The 23,382-nt window shown below is 37.8% G+C and overlaps 3 protein-coding genes across 4 annotated transcripts; 2 read left to right on the forward strand and 1 right to left on the reverse strand.

Moving 5' to 3' along the window:
* The first annotated feature begins 671 nt into the window (after window positions 1–671).
* Window positions 672–7,796, forward strand: LOC143462884 (splicing factor 3A subunit 1-like). The gene is made up of 19 exons (XM_076961189.1): window positions 672–778; window positions 964–1,162; window positions 1,620–1,720; window positions 2,095–2,199; window positions 2,318–2,470; window positions 3,381–3,455; window positions 3,541–3,691; window positions 3,919–4,023; window positions 4,657–4,718; window positions 4,994–5,155; window positions 5,427–5,589; window positions 5,863–6,125; window positions 6,247–6,369; window positions 6,459–6,570; window positions 6,685–6,770; window positions 6,861–6,970; window positions 7,119–7,221; window positions 7,386–7,457; window positions 7,544–7,796. Exons 1-19 carry the CDS (start codon window positions 743–745, stop codon window positions 7,643–7,645), a joined length of 2,283 nt encoding a protein of 760 aa, XP_076817304.1. The 5' UTR covers window positions 672–742; the 3' UTR covers window positions 7,646–7,796.
* A 2,393-nt stretch (window positions 7,797–10,189) lies between these two features.
* Window positions 10,190–16,969, forward strand: LOC143462272 (sodium/potassium/calcium exchanger 2-like). Of its 2 annotated transcripts, none has more exons than XM_076960363.1 (15): window positions 10,190–10,695; window positions 10,777–10,865; window positions 10,991–11,120; window positions 11,330–11,499; window positions 13,056–13,205; window positions 13,516–13,645; window positions 13,773–13,872; window positions 14,197–14,291; window positions 14,581–14,696; window positions 14,824–14,890; window positions 14,970–15,007; window positions 15,245–15,385; window positions 15,807–15,896; window positions 15,979–16,145; window positions 16,290–16,969. In XM_076960363.1, the coding sequence occupies exons 1-15, from the start codon at window positions 10,311–10,313 to the stop codon at window positions 16,540–16,542; spliced, it is 2,121 nt and encodes a 706-aa protein (XP_076816478.1). In that variant the 5' UTR covers window positions 10,190–10,310; the 3' UTR covers window positions 16,543–16,969. The 2 variants fall into 2 exon arrangements, with proteins under 2 accessions (XP_076816478.1, XP_076816479.1); XM_076960364.1 differs by having other exon boundaries at window positions 14,197–14,270.
* Window positions 16,970–17,178: 209 nt separating this feature from the next.
* On the reverse strand, window positions 17,179–21,861 carry LOC143462273 (uncharacterized). Its single transcript, XM_076960365.1, has 16 exons — window positions 21,533–21,861; window positions 21,269–21,417; window positions 21,157–21,184; window positions 20,715–21,073; window positions 20,496–20,631; window positions 20,329–20,420; window positions 19,986–20,151; window positions 19,686–19,837; window positions 19,461–19,522; window positions 19,219–19,324; window positions 18,923–19,075; window positions 18,570–18,700; window positions 18,370–18,455; window positions 18,123–18,300; window positions 17,417–17,502; window positions 17,179–17,337 (listed from the first exon to the last, which is right to left on the reverse strand). The coding sequence occupies exons 1-16, from the start codon at window positions 21,618–21,620 to the stop codon at window positions 17,231–17,233; spliced, it is 2,079 nt and encodes a 692-aa protein (XP_076816480.1). The 5' UTR covers window positions 21,621–21,861; the 3' UTR covers window positions 17,179–17,230.
* Window positions 21,862–23,382: the final 1,521 nt, after the last annotated feature.

A 23,382-nucleotide genomic window follows, 5' to 3' on the forward strand; every position in this document is an offset into this window, starting at 1 on the left:
CAAGAAACAAGATTATAACAAATCGCACAATACAGTACCACAGCAGTTGCCCCACCATACGATAGAATAAATAGATTTATTTTAACGCTTGTAATCTGGGCTGCCTTTTTCTTTATTGTTTCTTAATTCATTAATGCTTTTGCAAGGAGATGAATGTAACATCTCCTGTATGTATGTAATGATGTAAGAGAAGAATAATCAAAAATAGCCCAGTCAAAAATCGTCAACATCATCAAAAATTTGGTGTTGTTTCGCTCCTTGTTTCAATTCATGTACTCGTGTCACGAAGCGTTCAGTCAAGTGTTAAATAAGTTTTGAGTTTTGGCCCCTGGTGTGATTGAGTTTCACACCCCTGATCTAAGCGAATCTACATATTTTGGAGGCTCAAAGATACCAACTCTCCCATCTAGGTTACTACCTAATGTTGAGTATAAGAATAATATAGCCAAAACATTTGTAAACACGGAGCTTTGCAGGAAACGTTTCCTTTCTGTGTATAAACATCAATGCTCAGCTGATTGGCAATTACGCTAATTGATATTGGCGTTAAACACAACACAAAACAGATTGATCATTGGCAATTTTCTGTTACCTAGGTTATAGGTCGAGGCAAACCTGCTTTTTAGTGCAACCATTATTACTATTTATAATCTCTACTATTAACTGTTTATGCAGGTTTTGTGACATAAAAGGTAGGGGGATAAGTTATTTGTTTCCAGATTTGTGTTTTGAATTTGCTGCCATGGCACCTACTGTTCAGCAAAATGACGATATTCGGGTAATTTCAAAAAATTTTTTTTGAAATGAACTAACACTAACACAATTTTGTCTTCAGTGCATGCACTTCGTAGCATTTAAGAGGCAGACAAATTTGATCAGTTGATTTTCTTACTTTAATTTATGTTTAGTTAAAAAACTTGTTTAAATCATTGGGCAACATTTCTTCAAATTCTATTTTTACAGGTGTCTGGAGATGCGCCAGAACCAGCCCCAGAAGAAACCCAATCATCGAAGCCTATAATTGGAATCATTTACCCTCCACCTGAAGTGCGAAACATTGTCGATAAAACAGCAAGTTTTGTTGGACGTAATGGGCCAGAGTTTGAGGCGAGAATCCGCCAGAATGAAATCAACAATGCCAAATTTAACTTTTTGAATAGCAGTAAGTTCTTTATTATAATTGACTATGAAAATGAAACTTCTTGAACCAGCTAGCCACACATTTGTGGTGAAACAAAATTTAAAATTCATTGTACAGTACACAATGACCCACATTTATCTTTGTGTCTGTATTTCGTGATTTCAGTCCTACCCGTAGCCTACTACATGTATATATACATCTAAAACAGGGGTTCCCAACCTTTTTTGCTGCTCGTACCCCTTTGTCAGGTCAGAGCATTCTTCGTACCCCCAAAAAAATTCTGATGGAATTTTTCATGTATATACCCCTTGTACCTTCATGTATTCACCTTGTACCTTGCACCTTCATATATGTACCCCTTGATGTTCAATCTCGTACCCTCAGTTGGGAACCCTTGATCTAAAACATATATATACTAGTACTATAGTACAGGACTTGTGTTTTATAAAATTGATCAATAATGCACACTCACATTTAGACGATCCATACCATGCATATTACCGTCATAAAGTTAAAGAGTTTATGGATGGCAAGGCTAAAGAACCATCTGTGCCTAAACCAACAGCACCTACAGTTAAAGTAAGTCTTGTTTTGTTGCGGAAAGTTCAATTCCATGCTATCCACAATCAGACGTTCTGTACTATATATTCGTTTATTCTGAAAGTGGTTTAGATATATATGATACATGCTAATTTGCTAACTATCACTTGACCAAAATTTGGAAAGTGTTTAGTGCTGTACCTGTACCACACTGCATTCTTTTCTTGCTGCTCTGATGAAGTGCTTAAATTAAAGAAAACAAACTACCTGTAAAACCCATAATTTTGTGTTGGAGAAATATTCTCCGAGCATGATAAAAAAGTGAAATCTAAGTACAGTATTGATATTGAAAAGTATTATATATATTATTATATATTAAAGTATTCATTCACGCAAATTTGATTCATGTGAAGGCATCAGTGGCTGTTGTCCAAGAGCAGTTTGTTCCAAAAGACCCACCTTCGTCGTTCGAGTATATTGCTGATCCACCATCCATCTCTGCTTATGACATTGATGTTGTAAGTAACGACTTACCGCTTATATGAACTTTTTACCCCTCAGTTTTTGCTTGCAAGCTGCCTGTGAGCTTATTGTTCTGAAAAATGGTTTTCTGAGAATTATGTAAACTTTTTACAGGTACGCTTGACTGCTCAATTTGTTGCCAAGAATGGTCGGTCATTTCTTACCCAGTTAACACAGCGGGAAGCTAAAAACTTTCAATTTGATTTTCTTCGACCTCAACATTCGTTATTTCAATATTTCACGAAGTTGGTCGATCAATATACTAAGGTATTTACTTATTGCCATTTCCAGTGTTAGCTTATTGATTTATTATGCAGTCGGACCTCGTTAATCTGGACCACTTTGTTTTGTCATAAAATGTCGGTTTAGTGGGGTATCCAGCTTATCGGAAAGCAAAAAATCGATCAATCTTGCAAATGCAACACCATGTTAAAAAAGCAGTATGCACCTTACTCCAATTCAAAGTACCGAGTTTCTAGCTGGACAGCAACTAAAGTAAAATTATAGTTTTTTGTATGATCCGACCCAGTGTCGAACCCCAGAACTACCATATTAAAGACGAATGCTCTAATCACTAGGTTATCTCCACGATCTTAAGAAGTTTAAAGAGTGAAACTGCAACATTATTATGCGTAATAATTGGCTATTGTTTTTCTCAACTAACTACTGTATATGGGACAATCGTGAATCATTTTCCCTTCACTGTTAGTAATCCGGTTTATCGGATTTTATTGCTATTGATTTAGCACATTTGTTCTAAAACTTTCGTGTTGGAGTCAGACAGTGTGGTTTCCGGATTAAAGGGGTAAAATGCATAGGAAGAAATCCGTTACCGGCAATTTTGTGTTGGATAACGGGGATTCCAGTTGTTCGGGGTTCGGATTAACGAGGTCTCTCTGTATTATGTTTCACGCCATTTTTGTAATCCTTGATTCCTTTATTTGTTGAATTTTTTATATTTATTTTCTTATGGAAAATTTGTTAAATATTCACATGCTAAGGTTAGGAAGAAATGTGATTAAGGTCTTTCTGTATTTGGTAATAATAATAATATGTTTTCAATTATAGTTGTATTTGTATTGTACCTTAATTGTTTAATCACCTTTGTGAATGCTATTTTGCTGACTGTTTCCATACTGAGAAAAAATATCACTCTATGGTTGCAATTTTTTTTTAGATTTTGCTTCCACCAAAGAATGTCTTGGAAAGGCTAAAGGCTGAAGCTAAAGATCCAAAACTTATTTTAGACGACGTTAGATTGATCAATCATTTTTAACCTGTTTCAACATAGATCTTTAATTTACTTGTGAGTACACCATTGTTGTTTGATTGCTCAGGTGAAGTACAGAGTAGCATGGACCAAACATGAAGAGAGAATCAAACAACGAGAGCAGGCGGCCATTGAAAAAGAAAGGGCAATGTACGCACAGATCGACTGGCATGACTTTGTTGTGGTTGAAACTGTAGACTTTATGATTGATGAAAGAGGTTGGTTTAATATGTCAATTGTTGATAGACGACATTAAGAGATTTATCAATATTTACTCAGGATCTATGAATATGTGCAGGGCAATTCACAAATCTTAGCATATCTTACGTTTGTTCATTCCGATCGTTGTGTTTTCTGTGATATTTTGAAGTTTCACCTGCATTGTATAAGTAGTGCATTTTTTTGCATATCTATTGAATAAACATCACTTGCTTTTTTCATTCAGGTAATTTTCCAAAGCCCGTTACAGTTGAAGAACTCGGCTCACGTCTCTTACACCAAGAAAGAATCGAAAAGTTCGGAGAGGAGAATTTACACAACAATGGCTCAGGTTTGATATTTTGTAATGTATGTGTAATGGCATGACCATGACAACTAACAATATATTGGCTCATTGTATAAGTTAATGTCAGTGAAGTACTTGGACTTCTCTGCTGAGAATTCATCTAATAATTTTGAATTCGGTCAAACTTTTTACTAATTTTTTAACTACTTTCACGATCAACCTCAATATTTAACTGTTAGTTGTAATGAAATTGTAATGTATATCTCTTGAAGAAAATTTAGTTGGCTTGGTGGCAAAGTGGTTTGAGACTTTGAGTGCTAGGCTTGCGATAATTCCGCCCATATTTCATGTCCACTGGTGAGGGGTGAGAGACGATGTTGTAATGCTCTTGCGCAAGGCATTAGTGTTGCTTGCTCATATTCGTGGTCCTGTTCACCAGGACCATGAATAGGAACTGAAGCAATACCAAAATAATCAAAATACAGCTAAAAATGTTTGTCAATCGGAACTTGTACAAAGGCTAGCTCGGTAACGGGGGCTCAAGCGATATGCATTCATCGCCAGTGAGGTTAAGGTTGAGGCTTTTGATAGTTATCAAGTTTATACAACAAGTTAAATATGGTTTTTGAATAAGTTTCATGAAAACTTCTGTCAACTAAGTATTGACGTTGAACTTAGATTCCGATAAGGAAGAAAGCCACGAGACAGGAGAGCAACTTCAGCTTGTAGACATGGAGGAGGTTTGTTGCAATTTGCATCAATTAATTATTATAAGTCTTTAAGTTATGTTAACTTCACTATTGGACTTCTAATACTGATTAGTTTGTGGTAAATTTTATCTGGAATTAGTTTCCAAGTAAAATCAATGATCTATTACTTATATTATAAATTGTTTAATTCTTGTTTATTAGTATTCATTTAGTATGCAAGAGTGTTGTTAAGTAATATAAGCCACCAGTTGTCGATCAATTTTGTAATCCAACTAATCAAATAAAATATGGTGCGAATATACCAGAGTTCTGACGAAGACGAGGAAGACATTCCACCACCTGCTCCAAGACCCAAGGTTCAGCCAGCGCCTCCAATTCAGCCTCCGAGACCACCCTCCATGGAGGAGATGATCATCAGGAAGGATTACAATCCAAAGTACAAGCATGGTGTGATGCCAGAGAAAGAGGTATGTGGTTGAGATTTTGTTATCGTTTGAACATTAAGGGAACATGTTTCATTGAGTTGTGACGGTTGTCTGTGTGCTTGTTCATGATGTTGATAAACTGTCACTAATGTGTCCCATGGTACTAATCACCATTTTGTACCCTATAATTAACGCTACCAAACTCATTATTTAATATCACGTTGTGTTAGATCACTCTTCAATAAATATAACATTTTTTGCTTACGTGTATAAGAATCAGAGATTTACTCAACAATATTTCTCTCCACCTTAGGTTGGTGGAGACAACTGGATGGTTTCTCCTATCACTGGCGAGCGTGTTCCTGCCACCAAGATCCAAGAACACATGAGATATGGACTTCTGGATCCCAATTGGAAGGAACAGAAGAAGAGGCAGATGGCAGAGAAGCAACAAGAAGAGGAAGTTTTCGCTGCTGGTAAAATAACTCGGAATAAAAAAATTTTCTTAACGAAATATTAACTTGACCTGATAATTAATCTTTGCAAATTGACCTAAACCTTACCGATCAAATCTTAACCTGAACTATTACAAATCCACAAGTTACAAATTTCCTTATACCCGCCTTGAACCAGCAATATTCCTTTCAAAAATTCACTTTGATCAATTTTACCAAGCACTCAGTGCATAGAAACTTTAATCCAGTATAGTTGATTAACTAAATATTATTATTGGTAAATTAACTTTTCAGGAAGTGACATCGAGGCGTCATTGAAAGGACTTGCCGAGCGTCGTACAGATATCTTTGGTGTCGAAGAAACTGGCATTGGTAAGAAAGTAGGTGAGGAAGAGATCCCACCAGAAGAGAAAGTAGCTTGGGACGGACATTCAAGCAGCGCGAACTTAACACAGAAACAAGCGAAAGCAAATGTTAGCATTGAAGAACAGCTCCAGCACATTCAGAAAACTCAGGGGATGTTGGTGGACCATGAACTGGAAAAGATTGGTCCAAAGGTAGCGCAACTCTCATTACGAATTTTTAATGTAACTGTGACAAACCTCACTTACCAGTGTTCTGTGAAAATGCCATTCGCTGCATGGAAAAGCTATGTTACACAATTTGTACCTTACGCAGCCGACAGATGACAAGCCATCAGAACCTGCCCCAGTTCCAAAACCAGTATCAATCTCATCCACTGAAGCAGTTGCCCTCCAACCTGCACCAAACCCAGCTGTGCAAATACAACAACAACCTACTGTAAGTTACATCACCGCAGCAATACTGGCTGCATGACATCCATCTTCAGTGTAGAAGGTTTTAACGAGAACTGTTGAATTTTTGTTTAGGTGTTAACGCCTGTTGTGATGCGACCTGTCATTCCCGTACAACGACCCAATCCACAGGTGTTGGTTGTGCAACAGCAAATGCATGTTGTCCCACCACCTCAACCACAATTAAGTAAGACGTCTTTGAGATTTCCACTCCGGAGTTTACGCAAAACTCCTTATTATGCATCTTACTCCTTCCTGGAAGTCTTTTCTACCTCTCAGTAACAATACTTGAACGTTTCAGTTGCGGTCCAGCAGCCTAGAATGATGATGCCTCACATGGTGCAGCCGCAGATGATCCGACAAATTCAACCGATGCCACACATGCAGGTGCGCCATTGAAATGGTCAACTTGCATATTGAGATTTGTAACTAAAGTCTGCAATCTTTGCGATCACTTCAACGTTGTTTTGTCTATAGCAAATTCCACAGCAAGGTATTCCACAAGTAATGGATGGACCACCGGCTGCGAAACGAGCACGTACAGAGGGGGATCTACTTTCTGCCGAACTTTTTCTACAGCAGCACAAGTAAGAGTGCTTTTACGTACGATACGGGATGTGGAATTTAGTAAAGCCTAACCCTCTGGCGACAGTATTGTAAGGTTGTGTTTTAAAAACACGAATTTGTCCAATTCTAAGTTGGGGTAAGTTCGACGATGGGTTTTTGTTTTTCTAGCGGTCCGGTTACCTTCCGTGTGCAATGTCCGTCTGCTCCGGATAAGAGTGAGTGGAACCTGCAAGGCCAAACACTGACATTTACACTGCCACTTACAGACGAGGCATGTTTTTTTGGGTTAAATTGCACTATTTTAAGTTTGATAACCAGTTCACTATACATTTTATATGGTGTAGAATTTAGAAAGCGGTGTTAGTTTAAACGAGCAATGATTTCATATTTTCATGGCAATCCTCCATTTTCTGATAGTCTTTATTTCCACACTAGGTGTCCGTCATCAAAGCAAAGATTCACGAAGCTACTGGAATGCCAGCAGGAAAACAAAAGCTTCAGATGGACGTAAGCGCAGTTTTTTGTTACGTTTGTCCACACAATAATAAATACCGAATGTTGCTGACGCTGAATGGACTGTTGGTTCTTCGCAGGGATTATTCATAAAAGATTCCAATTCATTGGCCTTCTACAATATGGCGAGCGGCGCGTTGGTGTCGTTGCAAGTCAAAGAGAGAGGCGGACGAAAGAAATGATTTTTGCTTCCAAGCTCAACTGCATTCCACGTCGTCTTTCGAGCCATGTGTGTGTTCAACCATTACAGATGTAAATTGCACGCCACTTCTTTGAATGTGCTAATATGTCAATAGTCGTTTTAGCTGCACCTGTAATAAAATCTCCAGTGTGCTTTTGGCGTCTCAACTTTTGGGGCTAAACATTGTTGAAACCTGGAATGTCTTTGCCTTAGCTTTTTCTACTGTATCCTGTTATTTCAGGCTCTGTTTTGAATGCCAATCGAGAAACTGATGGTCAATAAAAAAATTGATTCAATTTGACATTTGATGAAGAGTGAAAGTCAATTACAAAATTGCTAATTTATTCTACCGTACTTACTGGAACAGAAAACGCGGTTTTTGAAAACGTTTTTAAATCTAGGTCTCATTAATTTTTTTCGTAATAAATATATTTAAACAGTACTGCATACACTTAAATTAATATGCTGCTTATCCTGTTAGTCAGCAGTTACGTACGTAAGGTAGTTTCGCTGACTTCTTCGAGCCTTCTTTGTTAAATTGTTAGTAAACTTTTAACAGCGTTTTTAGGCGCCTTATAATCACGTTCATTCAGCAGTTATATTAAGATCACCTATAGCTGCCCTAGAGCGGCGGTAAGTCATCGCCAATTTTGTATTGTACTAATTCAGGAAATACTGATACCAGAAATCCTACGTTAACACCTGCCTTGTCAAATATCTTTGGCGATTAATAAAAGTAAAAGGAGACGCGTTTTCATATTAATAACAGAATAACATCATTACCGTTATAACTTCAAAACGGCCTGAATAATTCGATTAAAGCAGTACGCAAAAACGACTCGTCTAGCTCATGATTGCCTGTTGTTTACGCAATCTTGCACACGTTATAATTATTAATACCGATAAAAACGCGTTGAAAGTGCTAATGAAACTTAATTGCATCGAGTCTGCCTTTATTAGATACCTATTTATGTCGATGTGATATTTAGCGTTGTGTTGTGCCACTGATGATACCAACTATTAGAAGAAGCCGACGTATACGCAGTGGTTTAATTGCGGTGTTTCACATTCGATAGCCCTAAGTTAACTCACAGTACAATCAAATCACATAATAATTTCTATGCAGCCCGCATATAAAATGCTCTTATGCTGTAATGCAAGTTTTTGACTTTTTCATTAGTCGTTTTGCCGATAAATTTTTAATAGTGCTAGCAACGTTTGTAATTGTATCTTCAGCCGCTTAGTTATTGTTGCGACACAGACAGTCTGTCTAAAAAGCTTACATGTAAATACCGTGTGTACACTGCAAAGGCTAGGTGCTCAATGGTGAAACACTTGTTGTGAAAATTGCCTCATTTATAATCATGTTTTACTATTTTGGTTAAATTATTCGCTTTGCGTAGGAGTTGTAACTCCCAAAACTTTGCTCTTTAGTCTTAAGTGTGAAAATTATACAGAGTTTGTAAGGAAAGACAGGTTCCGTACAGAGGTTACGCATAGGCGCATAGCATATGACAATGGTTTCCAAAGTAGCCTATCGTACTGTATTTTACTGTGAGTATTGTGAAGCTATAAATAGTTCCATTTTCATAACCACAAAAAGAACCATAGATAATCCTTAAAATCTTACGCTGAAAACCGCCAACACAAAGCGTTACTTTGGAACACAATAAGGATGTACGTGATATGTTTGTGAACAAAATCAGCGTGCCCATGGGTTGCTATTTCTGTACGTCACGTAAATGAATCAGTCATTAAATTGTTTCGGATTACATGATACGATTCATTTTACACTAGGAAAGCGTGGATAGTATTTTGTTATTGAAAGTGTTAACCGTACACAGTTTCATGTAGTATTGTATATTCTCTTAAAAACGTTAGACGGTGCCTTCATGTACCTTGCCGCACAAGTTGCTAATTAAATGCAGACTGGGCACAGCTGGCCCAAGGGAACAGCAATAACTAGCACAATTACTTTGCAACTTAGGGGAAAATTATACCAGCACCTTTCTGCTTAAGTCATGTCGCTCTACGTCGTATACGCAATGGAGAGAACACAAGGAGATAAGTTTATCACTTCACGTTTAAAACGCAAAACAAAGTAGATTGTTCGCCATGTGGAGGAAGTCTTCCCCAGATAGACTATAGGCTGCCGCTTGATTGCCAGATCACCTGCAGCTGGTATCGATTACATCTGCAGGCTGTAATCAAAGCTTTGCCGGCCACGCCGATTTGGACGCCAGTCAATGCATTTAACTTGCCCCTCGGGATCACGTTAATTTCGATAAAAGCTATTTTGAAGAGAGTGAGCAACATACAGTAGTGAATGCTTGTCTGACGTTCAACAGCCTTAATAGCCGACATGGCACTTAACATTAGTTTAGTGCAGTCAAATTTAGCATAAACAGTAATGGTATAGGGCTAGGCCATTTGCTACACACAGTTACATTCACTTAAGTAAGCATAAGTGAATTGCGACTGGTTGTAACTGGGGAAAAAACGTAGAAAATATCTGTCTATTGCTCGTCTACTGCGCTGTTTACACAATGGTTTTTTGTTTTTCAGAACGTGTATATTTATTGTACTAAAATGTATGCGAAGAACTGATACAGCGAGCATATATTAGTTTCGTAATATTTTGCGCGTCTTATCGGTGACATCCTAATATGAAACTCAGTGAAAATGCCCGGTGGCCTTTGCTGAAGACAGTTAAACGTAGATGTAGGAATTTGCTTTGGGGGCTGAGTTTGTTGGGTTGCGTCTACTTTGGACTTCTATTAAGCTTTACCATAAAACACATATCATCAGCAGACACTATTGAGGATCGGTCTGGAGAGCACGATAAAAGCGGACAATATGCTCAGAGTTCTATAATCGTTTCAGAGTCTCGTTTGCGCCGGCAAGTTTCAGATGTAGACATCGCATCATCAACTTTCGCACCTGACACCAATGTCTCCGTTCCATTTTCGACTACCTCACTTACGGAAGTACCCACCAAACCTCAGGGAATTTACCCCACGGATATATTTGATTTGAAAGCACGTAAAAAAGGTACGATTATTAGCGTGAGCTCGCATGCAATTGAAATTTCCCTGCATGCTGTACTTAGCCTTACTCAGTAATCTTGCTTAGGAGCGGTTGTTCTTCACGTCATTGGGATGCTGTACATGTTTGTCGCTTTAGCAATTGTCTGTGACGAGTTTTTCGTTCCCACACTGGAGGTAACTAATAGTCGAACATAACAATCTACTTGTAATATTATACTCTATAAAGCAGTGATTCTTACATGTTCGATTCTAACAACAGTTCGGACACGTAGGAAGTAACTTAAATGTATTCCATTTAGGTCATCATTCATCGCCTCTCCATATCAGATGATGTCGCTGGGGCCACTTTTATGGCAGCTGGAGGGAGCGCGCCTGAACTTTTTACGTCAATAATTGGAGTTTTCTTGGCGAAGAGCAACGTTGGTATTGGTAAGAATCGTGTCGCCTGTCACATTACACATTTATGTTTACAGCGCAAATTCACTCAAATGAATTTTGCATGCAAGAATACGTTGGCGGTTTTTGTTCTATTGGGTGTTATGTTGCTTCATCAGTTAACGAATGCTTTCTTGTTATCGTTTTTGTAATATAGTTACAAATGCTCAGCTGCAAGTCATCACTTGCTTGTGTTAATGTAGGTACAATTGTCGGTTCCGCCGTTTTCAATATCTTATTCGTGATCGGAATGTGCAGCTTATTCAGTCTACAACTTTTGAGACTAACTTGGTGGCCATTGTTTCGAGATTGCTTCTTCTACATCCTTAGTCTCCTCTTACTCATTTACGCTTTCTACGATGCGACGATACAGGTAAAATTTTCACTTTTCTATTAGTCGTAGACCAGTTAATTTACTGACTAATTTTGAACAAGCAACTAAGTAAGTATAGCCAAGCAAGAGGATAAAGATAATTAGGGAACCAGTAACCGACTTTTTCCCCGGCTGGCCTGGCGGCCGAACTGGCAGGCACGCTCGTCTAATCAAATGATCGATGACAATGAGCAAAAGAAGTGTTCAAGGTTCGCCGTAATGACTTTATTGATCATACTTTATGAATTGTTTTCGCCTTGCCTTTCATTTGTGTTTTAATTAAACAGCCCTGGCCTTTTCCTGTTTCAGGTTTTGGGTCATTTGAGTTCACTTTATATACCCAAGTGTATCAAATTACCAAACTGTTCTTTTTATATATAATATACGTTTTGGGACAAAGCAATGATTTTTGAACTCAAACAATGGATATATTTTCATGCGACTTCTAAACGTACTGTATATGACTAACATGTGGTGGGTGGGGTTGTAGGAGCTCGATGTGTAATTTGTCTATTCAAGTCAAGATAGACGCCGTCTAACTGTACTGTAGACCTGTCGCCATCGACAGGAAAAACAAGCGCTTGCACCATTATCAGTGTTCTGTTCAACACTTACGTCATACGGCTGACGTAGGAGAGCAGATTAGTCACATGACGCTCTAAATTGTCGATTACGGCTCATCTCACTAAGCATTCTGTTTATAGCGTTTGCTTTGCATACAGCAACAACCTTATTTCGCTACTCTGATGGTAGGACTTCCAGTGATATGTGATATAATAAGAGTAAGTATGGACCCCCTTGTTCCCTGTGGCCGGGTTATCTTTGTTCAGCAGCCACCCTTACGGTTGCATGTCCAGCCACTTTGTTTTTCGGGGGTTGAGTACAAAATTCGCAGGTTATGGTTTCAAGATCGATTACAATTTCTGTCAATAGACCTCAATATAACATATTTTACCAAATTGATCACGGGTTTTCACCGATCTTTCCGGAAAAGTAGTAAAATATTTTATTATCTCTGCTTTTTAAGCCGGGCGTAAATAATGTAAAGACTGTGGCGAAGCATATGTTCCACTACCACTCCATATATATATATGCGGTTAAAGATAACACAATAGGGAAAATCGTTGTCAAGTCTGTTTTATAAGTTACATCTCTATCTTGAAGTATGAATCATTATTCATTATGGTATCTGTTGTAAAATGCCTTTTGATGGAGAAGGCTGCTTGGGAAAGTTAATTAAAGATCATGTCTTGTAGTATGAATAATGAATGACATTGTTTCTGTTATAAAAAAAAAACAGGGAACGTTTTCTTCTTGGCATAATTGGGATTTGCAAGTAAAAATAGCTGCTGTTTGCACTTATCCTGCCAATCAAATGATATTGCCAGCTTCTTTTTGTGATCTTAAAATATATAGCTTGTTTAAATGGTGGCATATTTTCAAACTTAATACGCTGTTGTAGCACCTTTTGTACGAATATATTAACACTCCTGGTAAGTCTATACGCGTTTCATCAGTGAAAGTATAGAAAGATAAATGTTGAAATGTTTGTTCAGATTCACGAGAGCATCCTACTGATACTTGTGTATCTTTGCTACGTGTCGTTCATGAAGTTTAACCGCCCTATTGAAAGCTGGGTTAAGTTAAAGCTATCATCTTTAAAATCTTCTTCTACGTCGCAAGCTGCAAAAGTGGGCCCTTCCGAGGTAATGCATTTTGCCTATTTTAACTCCATTTACAATCCAGAATGTGTGAAAGATTTCGAAGCATGTCGAAAAAATGCATTGATAGCAAATTTCTCAAGCTACAAGCAGTTGTACAGTATTGCTATGCGATAACCTCTATGCAATTTTTGTCTGTTACTGTGACTATAACTTTATACATCTGGAAGAAAACCTAGTTGTTGCCAATTCCTGACGACTTTTGGCGTTTCATCAAAAGTTCGTACTGAAAGCGAATTTGGGTCACGTGTTATTTTAAGCACATAATCTTCTGACATCTTCTAAATCCGTTTAGGATCCGAAAGAAACCTCTAAAAGTGTGAAAGCAATGGTTGATTCCATGTCGGGCCAACCTCATTCGAGATCGACGTTCAGTTACGGTATCGTTCAATTGATGATGCATTCCCTTGATCCCGCAACTGAAGGTACAATCAATAAACGTAACATCGATGCCGTTTTCAATGGTAAACTTACAGAGCCGAAGCTGTCCTGTTAACTGTAACACAACGTACACTTAATGACAATGAACTACGTTTAACAGCGTTTTTACAGACACCATGAGCGAGAAATCGTCCCGGATGTACGCCATAGCTCGAATGAAAATGATCAATCCTAGTACTGCAAGGTCTTTGTCCACACGAAACCCCGACAGGTAAGGGATGCAACAGTTATTCCTCGATTTGTGAGTCGTGCTTGTGTATAACTTTCCAGTACCGCTATACATCTGATGACAAAATAAACAGTACCATCTGTAAACAGAAATGCTGCATTTTTTTCGAATATAGCGTATCTCATTTAATAATTAATTAAAGCATTTTGCTTGTCAAATTTGGAAGAATATCGCCTAAATAAAACCATTTTTAATCTGCAAAAATCGATATATGACAATTGAGACCTAAGCAGAGTTAATGCAAATAAAACGAAATGGTACTTTTTTGATTAACTCAGTTCCAGTAGTAATGCTACTCATTTTAAGGCCCACTCATCCAAGGTACGAGCAAAGAAGCAAATCTGATGCGACTGTGGCTACTGTAGTTTACGAAAACGAAGGTTTACTAGACAGCATGCATGGTTCGATGTTGTTATGTTTTCATGTAATATATGTACGCTGTGCTGCTATATGTTATTTTATGTTTATGCACTTGTACTGTTTTATATGGTCTTGCATTGAAATCTTACTCCAGGTCATGCAAAAATGGTAAAAATTTTCCTTTTCCACTAAATTGCTTGCACCAATGTCATGTCGCCTCGAACTTTTACTCGCTAGTTGCGTGACCATGCGTGACCATAAGCTTATTACAACGTCATCAGGGTTTAATTTAATCTTTGCGACGGTATGAATATTTCATGAACAACATAGGTGTAAAAGTGATTCCCGATAGCTTTCCGAAGTTGGCCGAATCTGTTGCAACACCAGTGGAAGACACAACAATCTTTAACCAGAACTCCCTCACAACTATTGACGAGGGGTCAGAGGTATAAGCCTGACCTGTCGACCGACTTAGTTTTCGAGTGATGGCTCGTATAGCATATTGAAAAACATAAAGTTTTGTTGTACGATGTTGCATACTACTATAATGCATTCTGTTTACGCACGTTACAGCACACCCGACCCGCTAATGGTTACACCTTTTCCTCGCTTTCCGAGAATGGACAAAACCAAAAGAAAAGTAAGTTTTAATCGCAAATTATATTATTTAAAACATTTCTCACCCAATCTTTTTGTTAAATATTGATATTATATTTCAGATAAAGCCCAAAATGGCGATGCGGCTTCGCAGAATGAGGTTAGAGTCATTGCTACGTGCGTACACTTGCAGCGATAGGCAAATTATATTTATGCATTGCATCAATGTTGGATATAGATTGGTAGCGAACGTGACCTTTACTGTGTATGCATTATTATGGTCGAGAAACTTAACCCAGCGGTTTCATAATAAGCTTTGACTCTTGCGTCGACGCAAATCAAATTTAATTGTAAGCTTAAGTAATTAGAAATATCTTAACTATCACAACTTTTGAAGCATAATGAAGATACAGACGACGACGGTGATGATGCGCTCGATATGAGTTGGCCTTCGACGGTTTCAAAAAGATGTGTTTACGTCCTGATTTTTCCAATCACCTTTCTTCTTTGGATAACTCTTCCCGATGTTAGGAAGGCGGTAAGCGTTTTACGTTTTGGGTTAGTGGGCGTGACTTCTCTTTACTGAATCATGCTCCAAGTACTGTTTGAATACATGAGTTTTAAGTTGTTGAACCGACATAAAAGAACCCGCTTCTCCTTTCAACGGGAGCTGTAATAGGATTAAATGACCGTAGTACAAATAAGTGCTTTTAATGGTTTGACATAACATTGTCCTTGAACTTTAATTTGTCACTGTCCTTGGTTTTATAAAGAACACATGACGTTGGTAAACGCCATTAAACGAAATAATTGTTACTAACATTCTTTGGCTTATTGCCACTGGTTCTACTTCTTGGATACGATTAGAAAAAAAAACAAGTTCAAACGTGCTTTATTTCCGTTATTTTGTGCTTGGTTTAATTTTTATATCTAATGATGTCATTTCTGTCTTTTATTAGAATAAAAAAAAATGGTTTATGGGAAGTTTTTTTGGAAGTATCATTTGGATTGCGCTGTTTTCCTATGTTATGGTCTGGATGGCTCATCAGGTATATAAACCATTAGTGAAATAGATATTTTATTGACGCAAAGCATTGTCTGTAACTTGAAAGAAGTAATAAAATTTTGAAGATTGGAGACACTATTGGACTTTCTGAAGCGGTAATGGGTTTGACATTTCTGGCTGCTGGCACGTCGGTTCCAGACCTCATAACCAGCGTCATAGTGGCCAGAAAGGGCTTAGGCGATATGGCAGTGTCAAGCTCTGTTGGAAGCAACATATTTGATGTCACAATCGGGTAAGATGCTTGATGAAAATATGTCCGGTTCGTTTTTCTTTGGATGATATAAGATTTAACTAAATGCACGGATGAAAATTATTTAACATCTCTTCCATATGTCAACGTTTGCAATTTATTTTCATCATATCTGTATGGTCGCAGGCTTCCTTTTCCCTGGCTACTTGCTTCTATAATCGAGCTAGGAGCGCCAATTGATGTGGCGTCGGAAGGTCTCTTTTGTTCCGTCATCCTTCTTTTCGCGATGTTGCTCTTCGTCGTCATCAGCATCGCGGTGTGTCGTTGGAAGATGAGCAAGAAGTTGGGGGTCACCATGCTTATTCTTTACGTTGTCTTTCTCGTTTTCAGTCTGCTCCTCGAGCTTTCGGTCATCGACTGTATTCTTGTTCCAAAATGAGAGGCACTTTGAGTGGGAAGGGCAGACACGGTGCCGGTTGACCATGGTCCTCCTCCTGGCTTCTCGGGTCCCTAGCTACCCTTGGGGTCGACCATGTTCTGGCTTTTGAGCTGAATACATTTTGCACGGACCGAGCGTTTTCCTCATGCATTTTAATTGTTTTTTGGGAAGCTGCATGCGTGTAGATATTATTTATTGTGACTTTTCTTTGTAGGATGTTTTTGGTGCTCCGTTGATTGTTGATTTAGGACAGAGGGAAGGGTGTAATAAAGAGAATTTCACTTAAAATAACATTATTGTGGTTTGTATACATATTTATTTAACATTATGATTTATGAGTTCGCATTCTGGATATCAGATTTAGATGTTTAACGTGAATGACCTTAAAAGTTAAAAGTTGTCATCGAAATATAAAAGTTTTTGTGTACATATGTCTTCGGAAGGCACGAATTGTTCAACTACAGGTTGTTTGATCGCCATGTTTTTATGCAGACTTCCATTAAGGTTCGGATAAAATGTATTTTGACGGCAATTTGTCGTAACCCAACTACAATGTTTCTCGTGCTGCTTTGGAAGCGTTTTCTCAAAAGAAGGAATGCGCCACGAGCATATATTATACATAAAATTAATACAAATTTACAGCAAGAATATATGCTGGTCATTTCCTCGAGCTAGCACCGAAATAGAATCATCTGTAAAATATCATGATTGTGGATTGAATATCTTGCATAGCGTGAGCAAACCCAGTTGGGTGGGTCCAGTTGGCCGGTGGCTGCTCATCATTGCCGTTCCAAGCTGTATGAGTTGCATGACCATCAATCTAAATTTATTATCAATAAGAAAATATGTATATATAGTTGAAAATCTAATTTACCCAAAAAATCTCCGCAATCCTGCGTTCTGCCATAACCGCGTTTCACCCCTCCAACGCAGACGTACTGAGAATTGCAGGTTTCAACTCTGTGTATAAGGCAAGGTGTTAAGTATTGGAAGCCATAATGGACGAAAGTGAAAATCTTTACGTGTAAAGTATTGGGTTGGCCAAGAGGGACAAAACGCGCGATTACGCGTTAACATGGAGTAGAGGGGCGGGTTGGAATCAATGTTGGCCAAAGTGGACGAAAACGTTTTAGTCTGCGAAGGCAGGCGGCCGCAATGTACTTGCAGACTGGGTTTAGGCTATAAGTTGTAACTATATAATCCGTAGGGAGAAATGTAGCACATGCACGCATAAGATTAATCAACTTGCATGCTAAGCGTTTTTATTCTTATACGTTATGTTTCCATCCACTTTGGACAACAATCCATCTCAACCCATCACTTCACTCCTGTTAACATGTGCAATCGCTCGCAATTAGGCGTTTTTTCCCATTTGGCCAACCCAATACTTTACACGTGTTAGTTTTCACTTTTGTCCAGTTGGCTTGCCATAGTCTAGACTCTAGAGTTACGTCAGCAAGATACAAGCTTTCTAATCAAGTTAAGTCAACCTGAATTAAATTTTGTCGGAATGAAGTCAAGCCCGTAAGATGATTTGTCTCGAAAATGCATTTACAAAAGTTTGTCATTTATTTTCTTACTCCGCCGGACAAAACGCGTAGGTTGATCCGTGGATGCCTCTCGCACGAAGTTGAATGTATCCGGCATTTACAGAGTGCCTAAGGCTCGGTGGAACGCTGGATACGAACTTGCTTCTTCCACCATCAGGATATGTGACAGGCATTAGTAAATTTTCTTTGAAATTTGCACAAGACGGAGCTGGAGAATACACCTTCGCCGTAATGTTATTTTGACAAAGCAATTTGAACACATCAGAGCTTAACTTACCAATGCTCTTGTATTGAGATATTATGCTTAGGACTTTTCTCATTGCTTCATTGGTTTGATTTTTACTCACGAGCCTGCCTTTTGTTCTAAAGTAGCATACAAGCATAGCTTAAAATTGTTATACCAATAGTACCAACTTGTTCACGTGGCATGAGTAGTATGTAATATTACACACTACTGGCATGCAAGAGTAACCTAACCTGGATAGCATTGTATATCCAAAAACAGCATTTGTGGGATAGCGTTCTATGTATTGATAAAGCTTGTAAGTTGATGAACTGATTCTGTATATGGGCTTGGGAAACGACACCCGGGTAGGGGTTTTCCAATCCTAAAACCGAATAAACTTATCATGCTTTTGTGACGCAAGAGCTGTTTGTAGCGTACAGAGTTTTCTTTCTGATTATATCATTATATTATATTATTCAATGTAACCTACGTCAAATTTGGGTTTGGTTTCAGCCACTTGAGTTTTTTTAAACTTTCACGATTTGTTCTTTAACTTCATAGCACATGTTATCCATTACACATTTAAGCAATTGCGGTACCTCACCTTCTCATTTGTGACTAAGAATGTCACATCACAAAGGCTGGAGCTTGTGGTGTTGTATCTACACACTGCATTGTACTTGAGCTTAAAGTTGCCGTTTGACAAGACGTCCGAATATTTCAAACTTAGATCTGCAATCGCTCGGGAAGAACTGATCTGTCGATTAGAATCACAACATTTTCGATGATTTATGCCAATATTTTGCTACCCACGAAACCGTACGTTGGACGTTTATGAGATAAAAGTAAGTCATTTCCTTTTTATTTTACAAAAATGAAAACTGTTCGGACTGTACTTACGGTGCAATACACATAACTGGTCTGAAACAAAAAGTTCCCGATCGCCATCAAGGCAAAGTAAGGTTGAGATCTTCTGCTGGTCATCAAAATGCTATTTCTTTTGCATCTAATGTGAACACATCATTATACTATTCTTCGGAATAAAAATGATAAACAGGTTTTTATCACATTTTCTGTTGAATACGATTAAAAAATCTAAAATATAAAGCAATGGAAAATATCGTAAATCCAAAACTTTTTACTTATATGTGTTCCCGTGAATTATTGACCACTGGCATTGATTTTGCCCGAGCACGATAGAGACCTGTGTATTTACAAATAACAAGGAAAAATATATTTAAAGCATGAAGTACAAATGTTGGTCTGTAATGAAGTAAATCACCTTATAACATCCTGGTATAGGAAATAACAAGTAATTTTATCAGTCATCCATATTTCTTTTAGCGTATATATATATTTGCCCTAACCTCCAAGCCCTGTCTTGTGAAGAGGTTACCATCAAATAATTCTCTGCTTTTGTGTACCCTGTAGTTGTAGAAATTGGGAATATGCTCGACAATTCTGCCCGCATTGGAAGATAACGCGTTGATCATTTCATCGATATGTTGTGGGTAATAAGCTTTAAAATTAATAGTGAATTTGCCCCCAAAAAATACTTTGCAAATTGTAAGTTCAACCTTATCTGGGGTTATAGAAACCGAAATAACAAGTTCATTTTTTCTCGTTGTTTATTTATTGCTCCTAATTTCAATGGCTGCTCAACCGACCTTTGCTTTCTGGATTCAGAGGATAGTATTTTGTGAAAACGTTGTACAGGTTTCCTCCATAACTAGACAGCTCTCCATTTTCGGTGTGATATTCAAAAAAACATCGTTTCTTGCTTCCACTAAGTGGAGTTTGGTTTGGAACATGCCTTACCAAAAGATCTGACGCCTAAACACACATTTTGGTCCTTTAGTTAAGAAAGTTTATTCTGAAAGACGAAGATAAGCTAGAATAAAACAGCTTCAAACTCTACAACTTTATGTAGGCTAAAGATTAATAAATAATAGGAATAATTGGCTCTCTTCTAAACATAGGCTTTTTCTTAACAACTACAACTTATTTGACCTGAAGTTCGAAGTAAGCTGGGTTTTTGTAGTCGTTAGATGTCGCAAGTTCTACTTGACCAAAAGTGAATTTGTTTTCCCAATTCCTTGAACCTTAAAACAAAGTTCAGTAAATATATTTTCCTTGATGTTCATATGCCAACTCCGCATACTGGAGAGAGCGCTTACCCGAGGAAATGTTAACGTTATAAGCTTCGTTGCTGAACCATAAGTCAGTCGAGGTGCACTTCCCCTCGATATCATTTTCATGCACAGTTGCTACAAGTGTCCATCCACCACCAGATGTCTCCATGTCACAAAACACCTACACAGCATTTGATTTAAACGCATGCAATGACGTCTATAACAGTGACTCATTCCTGTATATGTGCAGTTACAAAGACTTACACGAAACGAAAACCCTTGGCTTTGTGGCTGTATGGTGTAGTACCCACTTTCGGTTACATTTCCAAGATAAAGTTGGCGACAGGACGTTGCTGGATTATAAACTGTTCCCAATGGAAAAGATCTGTCACTCTCTTCAGCTGGTCTTCTTGTTGAAGAATCCTTGAAATCTTTGGGGACTGGATTTGTTGTTATTGTTGTTGCAGTTGGTGTTGTAATAATAGGTACAATGGAGTTGCTTAAAGTTTCTGTTGTTACTCTGGTGGTTGTTGAAGTAGTTGTTGGAATTGTTGTTTCGGGTTCGTTTTTAGCCGCGTCTGTAGTTCTCGCCGTCGCCTCACCAAGTAATTCTAACTTCTTGTCTGGAAATGGTTTCAGGATTTTCCGTTTTACTATGCCTTCAAAAGCCATCACATTCATTCGTTTAAAATTTTGTTCAGCTTACCTATTTTGTCGGTACCAGAAGCTCCTTCCTAAAAATAGTCATGCATGTTATGATTTTATTAGCGATAAGTAAATTATTAGTAAACAAAGTTTGTCAAATAATTAATTCTCACCTGTGTTGATGAATAAATGAGCAGTATAGCCAACATAACCAAAACAAGAACAATTTTGTAGAGTCCAATATACTTGTAATATCTACTTGGTATAGAAGGTCCTTTCATATGTGGTCTTCCAGGCGGAGTCTCATGGGACTCTTCATTTGCTGAAAGTTTATGAATTTATAAATCCAACAAGTCACAGTCACTTTAAAGTCAAAAGGTCAGTTGTCGCCACTTGTCATCTTTTTTATTCAGTCTTCACAATTTACTTGAACCAACCTGGTGGAAGAACTTCTACCGCTAGAGGTGGGTTTTGCTGCACTGGCGCATTAATGTAAGCATGAGTCCCAAACGTGTTTTCTGCCATCGTTTTTCTATTATCTTTAACTTAAATACGATGTAATATACTTGTACGCCGTTTATCCGGTCAAACGGCCTACTTTTAGTCTTGCTTCTTGTAAGGCGATATAGACTGCACTTCACCAGCTAGATACCTATTCTAAACACGGTGTATCCACTTGCAGCAAGTATTCTTAAATGATTCACACAGAAAATAGACAAACATTTAAGATGATCTCTGAAACGCTAGTCCAGTAACAAAACACGGCTTAAATTAATAAAAAGGACATGCATACTTCTCGTGTCTATGTTTAGTGACAAAACGTTCTAGCGTGACGTTAACATGGCAAATGCAGCGTGCGTCTTATTAACCATGCGGGATCTAGACAGAAATCGTGACCACTGCAACTTTCCAATTACAGCGTGAGACCAAGCCAGAAAGGGCGAAAACAATTGCATTATAGTCTGGGAGACAACTACGAGTAATTAAACATTGCTTAAAAAATATTAATCAAGGGCATTTATGTTGCTGAAAACCCAGCTCAAAACGAGTAAATTTTTGTCAAAGCACTAAACATTTTTGTTATTTTTATTTTCCAAATACACAACAATTCAGCATATAAGTTCCTAATATAATATATCATGTTTTTTTACATAAACCTAGTTACGGCGCGCATTAGCATTTCTAGTATTTCATAGAAATAGAACAGAACGTGCGTGCAGACCAAAGCCTTTTATGCAGGTTTGTTGTGAAACAACTGGGCATTATATCCGATGAAGTGAATTAAATTTGTACTTCAACTAAAGCGAAAAATAGATTTAGTTACCTAAAAGTTTTGATTTATCCAAAAGAATACTTGTTATAAAGGTGACTTATAAAGCCGACAACAAGATCACAACATTTTGTTTATTTTAAAGAAAATATTTGAAATAATTTTACCAATTAAAAGCATTAAAAACAAAAGAAATTATGAACCTTTGTTAAACGCATCTCTAAATAATCATTTAACAAAAATTCCCGGCTAGGTTTGCTTGTATAAAAGTCACTTTAGATCGGTTTACGTTCGAGTAAACATGTTTTTATATTTAGACATAGTTGTTGCACCAAGCGTAACAGGTTTGTCTAAAAAAGTCTTGGTTTATTTTCTGATAGTAAGAGATGGGGTGATTCTTGGAACCCTCTGTAATTAAATGCGGATTTCCAGCAATATCGTGAAGCATTTGATCGTCCGGACTGGTCCCTTCACTTGTGTAAAAGACAGCTTGAATGTAAAATTTAGAAGTTTTTTTATATAAAAGCAATAATTTTACCAACAAAGTTACGTATCAGTCTACGTAGTTTCGTACATCATTCGGTTCAGATAAAAATTACCAGCACTCCAGCATCACATAAAGCTTTAGCAGGTGCAGCTACGTCGTCATCTGAGTTGTCGTCTGTAGCTACTACAAGCAGGTTCGGAATACCTGGTCCGTACCCTTTAACGCCGAACACGTTGTCTTTTACGTAGCGTAAGACAGCACCAATGTTGAGACGACCGTCCCCTTATATAGCGAACAAGCTTGAGTTTATAAAGATGTACTGTACAGTGCCTATTGCTTGGCTTACGGAATTGCTTCTTTTAACTGGAATGTAATAAAGTCTTTAGATTTTATAGCTATTGTTATACATTTTAACTAATTAGTATAATGACTGGTACTTGTGCTGTTGAAGTGGAATTCGTGGGTCACTTTTTGCAACATCTCTTTACTTGGTCATTTTTTGACTATCTTTAAATAGAATATGAGGGTCA

The sequence above is a fragment of the Clavelina lepadiformis genome, chromosome 6 (assembly GCF_947623445.1).
Source record: "Clavelina lepadiformis chromosome 6, kaClaLepa1.1, whole genome shotgun sequence".
Taxonomy (NCBI): domain Eukaryota; kingdom Metazoa; phylum Chordata; class Ascidiacea; order Aplousobranchia; family Clavelinidae; genus Clavelina; species Clavelina lepadiformis.